A 6037-nucleotide genomic window follows, 5' to 3' on the forward strand; every position below is an offset into this window, starting at 1 on the left:
GTGTGTGTGTGTGTGTGTGTGTGTGTGTGTGTGTGTGTGTGTGTGTGAATGAATATATAACACTTCTGCAGCACAATCAATTTCTCCACCATTTGTTCAGGAACCAATACTTGACAATACGGCAGAGAAGATTTTTGGCTTTGGTGGTGGATTCCACCTGAAGTGGCTTAGCTGGTCTCGCCAAACCAAATGTAATTTTGTATTGCCATGATTTCTGCCCATATTGGAATTGTGCAAACTTTGACTTACCATCCACCCAACTGACAGGGACATGCATAGAAAAAAGACTAGAGGAAAACAAGCATTCCTGAGACTCACATTTGTTAGGCATAATTTGCATGCAAACAACAACAATCTACAGTCTTTGCTGAACAAAGCATCCACAAATCCTAGACAACTAAAAACACTATTCTACCCATCATATAGGTTTACTCCAGAAGTATTGATAATATTGTGTGGGACAGATAGGTCACATACCACATAAGCTGACATTAAAGGTCATATTTAAGCGTAAATGGTACATTCTGTGACTAAATTCATATGTTCCTGTGATTTGCACCCACTAGGAGATCATCATCCAGACCTGACTCGCCAGAGTCAGAAGACTACCACGATGAGCCCCCTCTTCTCGAGCCTTTCCTCCATGAGCTCCCCCACAAAGAGGATGATCAGGGGCATCCCCTGGAGGACGATCTGTTACCCCACATGCTTCTGCCGCCGGACAGCCTGGAGCTGCTTGAGAAAGCAGAGAGAAAAATGCTGAAGAAAAAGAGGAGGAACAAGCAGAAGAAACAGCGGCACCGGCATTTTAATGACCTTTGGGTTCGCATTGAGGAGAGGTAAGAGGACAGGGGGAGGGGTGAAAAGATGAACGTGCATGGCATCTTGTTTCTGATACACATCTGTCATTAATGACTTGTCTGTCTCCTGTGCTGTGAAAAAGGGATGAGGAGAAACGTAGAAAAAGCGAGACGGTCACAGGTGTTGACAATAGAAAAGAAAAGAGTATAACGGTAAAAGCTCAGAGAAGAAAGACGGAGAGGATGTGAGAGGAGGGAGGGGAAATTGGAAATGTGTAATGCAGCCTTTCCACCTGTCCATAGAATAGAACTGACACATCCTGGTGTGATGCCGCAGGCTCAAACAGCCACCATATCACATCACCATAGTCTTCATGCAATCTGCACAGATATCACCACATACACACACACACACACACACACACACACTCCATGCAGCGTAGTATGAGTCCAGACTAGTTCCTAGATGGTATAAGTGTCTTAGATGGAAAAATAGCAGCCTGGGAATTCCTGCTAAGTATCCGGTTTTGTTCTCACAGTAGCTCCAGGCAGGGATCTATGACCGGACAACAAAACAAGCTCACCTTTCAGACAAAAAGGAGACCTTTGCACAAGGTGTGGTCTGCCGTGTTGACAGTTATTTTAGTTTGTTGTAATGGCACAATGTTATGTTGTGATGAATATAATTGTGCCAGTGGGCAGGAAGCAAAAAAGGTTTATTTGACCCGACATCCATTTTCTACACCAGCTTATGCTGCTCAGGGGATAATCCATCACAAGTCATAACATATACTTCATAGTCAGACAACCACATTCATTCACACCTATTAAGAGATTCCAGTTCACCCGGCTTGCACATTTTTGGACTGTGGGAGAAAACATTGCTCGTAGCATGTTGCTTTGTCGCTTGTAGTGTGAACATAGTATAAAGGTGCAAAATCAAATTGAATCTTTTTAGTATCATTTTTTTCTTTTATCTGACTCCTGAATGAGCATGTGTTTGTCTGGTCAACCCTCCCAGACTCCTAATTTGTGTGGAACTTAGTGCTTGTTTTCTATGGCTAGTGTCAACATTATACAGATGGAAACTGTTTATGCAGGAACATAAACTCTGGTCCTGCCGAAGCCATAGGCTACCATTAACCATGTCATTTCAGTTCAATATTTGACGTCTGTTTTTTACCCCGACTCTTCCTCTTCCTTTGTTAATACAAAGCTGCAAATTCCCTCTACATTACATTCTCCTTTGTCTGCTACAGTGCACTTCAACAGTCCAAAGACATGCAGGTTATCGTGGTTGGGAGAATGTAAATTGTACATCGGTGTGAGCATGTTTCTCTGCATGTTTAAATCTGACTACGGGATATTGGGATAAACTCAACAGTTCTGCTAGAGGTTAAGCACGTCAGCAGATCTGAGTCCTTTACGTTTGCTGTTGTAGCAGATAACAAGTTGCATCATAACAGTGCAGTAGACTGTGGGTCCTGCACTGGGGGCGGAACACGTGAAAGGAACAAGATAAATGAGAAATAAGAGAAGATAAAATGTCTTTTTATCTCAAATTGAACCTGGTAAGGCTACAATTTATTCCAGTGATTTCAAAATTGCAGCTTACTGGTGGGTAAGGGTTTGCAAAACTGGACTCTGCTCTCAAGCATCTAGATATATATTTTACCTCCATATCCGTATGTATTTTTCCATGTACAGTATACAAAATTCCAAATTCTTTACAGAAAGAAATGTCCAACCATGTAGCGTCTGTTCTTCACGGGAACAGAGGGGGTTTGTGAACGTTTGTGTACATTATGTCTGCAGAAATGTTTTCTCTCTTTCTGAGAGCCCGTGTATTTTGAACGGAAAGGAAACAGACTGTTTGTGTACATATGTTAGTGTACACGGTGCACATCTTTGTATATTTTAACGTCTGAAAAGGTGGATGATTGAGAAAGGGAGAGAGTTACCGAACTATGGAGCCACAGTTCTCCGTTGTGTTTGATGCATGACACCTATCTTTGCCCTCAAATCTAAATAAACCTGCTCCATAACTTTAAAAAAAATGTTTGCTCTGGACTTTTAAATAGCTGCTTTAATAATTTACAGACACTTTAAAATAAATAAATCTTGCTAAACAAGGTACCAGTTAAGAGTTCTGCCCCTTGTTCGGTCTGAAATAATCGTCCATACTAAAATGTATTTAATAACTAAAGCCTAAAGCTGCAGGCTGTACAGTCTTTAGACAACACCAATCAATGCAAAGCTTATAATATTATCTCCAAGTGTCTGTGAGTAATGAAATCAGTCATGGTTCATTTTGTGAGAGAAATATTTGGACATTTGTAATCTCAGCATTTCAAACCAGTACCAAAAAGAGTGTAATCTGCGAAGCGGCTTGTGTTTGATTCTAGAGAGGATTGTTACTGCTTTGGCTTGTCACTGTGATCTATGTGCTATTGCCTATTTGGGTGTTTTTTTCGATCATCTATCACTGATTCTAACACTGCATATTTTAGCCATCTTAATTTCACTGGCGCTTAACTCTCCAAACGTTTCCAATGTTGTCCCTTCTTCAGCCAAAGAGATTGCAGTCGGCCATCCAAACGGAAACTCATTTTGTCCACAACAATCCCTCTAAATGTAGTCTCGTTTGTCTGCAGTCAGAATAGCGACCGATGATAGGTGAGGGCTGGGACGTAATTGAATTCCTTGTTTTTTGCAATGGTGATAGACACACTTTTCTTTCCACACTGCTGTTGCAGCTCACTGGTATGAGGAGATTCCGACTTCAGGAACTTGGGTGTTTGTTTTGCCTGGCCTCGTCCCAGTCCAAACCACACAAGCTCTGCAGATCAAACAGCAGATCAGAAATGATTTAATTGCCAGACTTGTTTAAAAGAGGACAGATACAGACAGAAAGACAGGATATATAATATTGGGAGGAGAAGAAAAAGAGAAAGAGAGCGAAGCATGCGGGTTGATTGGCTGTTGGTTTATAGCCATACGCTGATCAATGGGTTGCAAGCCTCGGAGTTTTGTATTCGCTAAATCTTTGCTGATTGGCCTGTGGATTCCTTTGTTGAGAATGTTTCCTGTGTAGCCCTCACCATCATTAATATTTCCATTGTTTTTTTTCCATGCAGTCTGCACATTTTCTCTTGAATCGTGGATGACATGGGGACGTAGAGAGTCCGGTTCTTCTGCAGATTATTATGATTTTCTTTTCAATCCCAAAGAACAGTATAGTGGCTAAGTATAAAATAAATTAATATGGTAATTAGTCCGGAAATAATAAGGTCTTACCCAGACTGTTGTAACTCCTGAATATGGGAAGGTTTTTGAGCAACACACTCTTGCAAAAAAAAAAAACCTGCTTTTGAATTGTTATTCTCACAACGTACACTAGAGGCCCCTGGCAACTTGGTTTCATATTTGAAATATTTTCTATGATATTTAATAGCCATGAGTAAAAAAGCAACGATCAAATTTAAAGCTAGGAAAAAAAAACATCCTTTGCTATTACTTACTAATCTGCTTCATGAGGATTTGATCACATTTGACTGACGGCAGCCTGGCAACATGACCACACAACCCCATAACTGTTGATAAATGTTGCTAAACCCTGATTGGTTCATGGCAGTATGTAACATCAAATACATTTTCCAACTGAACTCCGTCCTTCTCAAACCTTTGAGGAGAACACACACAAAAACACTAAATAAGCAAAGCTGTTCTAACTGTAGGACCCCATCATTCATAGTAAAAAGCTGATTTAGAAAATTGGTTTAGGGGCCTTTAAAAGAAAAGAATAGATTTTTATCATCTAATTTATCTGTTCTGCTCTCTTGTATTCTCTCCGCAGCACTATGGTCCAGTCTCCACCTCCCCCGCTGGTTCGCATCATCAATGGTTACATCACAGTGCAGCCACCTGACAGAGTCCACAGCCACCACCATCACATATCTTCAGCATGGACCACCTCCTCGACCTCACCATCTTTACTTGTCTTCCTCTGCACATTGCTTACAGTGATCCCACAGGCATGGACTGCGTTTCTCTAGTAGAGCATTAGTTAGTTGGGACTCTATAAAAGCAGCCAGCCCTTCATGAGGATGAACTCTCACATGTGGTGGTTTTCCTGTATCGGCTCATAGAAGCGAGATCTGATCGTGCATCATAAGACCTAGAGGAAGCTGGAAAAGAGTGTGGTGAGTCGCAGAGGCGACGAAACAGCATGGAGAGAGGATGTGATATCAGCTGTAGCTGTCTGGTAACATTACACTCCATGGATGTTGGGTTAGATACACTTTGTGTTGAATGGTAAATCATATAGAACACGTCTCTTACAAATTGAGGCCTTCATGGGCATGTAAGTTCATATAACGTTAGGACTCTTGAAACATAAATGTTTTATAAGGTTTCAGTTATTTTACACAAACACACACAGCAGGAGCGAGTACACAGAACGCAGCAGGAAAGAAAAGCGAAAGCTCACAAACGGGAAGTGTTATCGGACATCTCACTGACATTACACTACACATTCCCTTAGTGTTACAATAGACTCTAAATATTCAACATTCAAGCCTCTGAGAATATAAGTTCTCATCTGTTCACTGAATGAACCTGAGAACTTCGCCGAAACTATTGCTGAATATCAATTACCTTCAGTAAGTACAACTGGAACCATATGTCCTTTGTCTGTGTGTGTGTGTGTGTGTGCGTGTGTGAGTGCGTGTGTTTGTGCGTGTGTGTGTGAAAGAGAGAGAGAGAGAGAGAGTGTGTGACAAGCAAAGTCTATCGGCTCTTAAACCCCCCTGGCCTTACAAACAGAAGTGTTTCTCCTAAGACCTTAATTTATTCTTCAATTTTAGAAGAATTTGTTGCATCAAAGCCTATTGCGGGGGTTAATTGTACATATTGTTTCTAAATATTATAGATGTATTTTAGAATTATAAAAAAAAAATGAAAATCATCAAAAGTTTTGTTGTTGTTTATATAAATATATAAATAGATATGCAGTATATTTTTGAAAACAAAATCAGGAACTAACCACCATAGCCCATGGCAGGTGTCTCACTGACATGACATTTTTGGAAAGGGTATTATACTTTATGTATCAGTGTTATCACTTGCTTTGCTGTATGCGTCTGTTGAAAGGATTCACGTCATGTGTGTTTTTTCTTCACATAGAGATCATTCATTTAATTTATTTAACTACTATAGTTATACTGTAGGCCATATCA

General features: G+C 40.5%; 1 protein-coding gene across 1 annotated transcript in view; it reads left to right on the forward strand.

Moving 5' to 3' along the window:
• The window catches only part of trabd2a (TraB domain containing 2A), a 54171-nt gene extending 48467 nt beyond the window's left edge, over positions 1-5704 (forward strand). Inside the window, exons 6-7 of the mRNA XM_031855755.1 lie at positions 567-839; positions 4657-5704. Coding sequence (XP_031711615.1) covers positions 567-839; positions 4657-4855 — 472 coding nt within the window. The 3' untranslated portion in view covers positions 4856-5704. The remainder of the gene's footprint in view (positions 1-566; positions 840-4656) is intronic.
• Positions 5705-6037: the final 333 nt, after the last annotated feature.

Source organism: Anarrhichthys ocellatus, unplaced genomic scaffold (assembly GCF_004355925.1).
Source record: "Anarrhichthys ocellatus isolate YVR2014 unplaced genomic scaffold, GSC_Weel_1.0 scaffold16, whole genome shotgun sequence".
In the NCBI taxonomy this organism is placed as follows: domain Eukaryota; kingdom Metazoa; phylum Chordata; class Actinopteri; order Perciformes; family Anarhichadidae; genus Anarrhichthys; species Anarrhichthys ocellatus.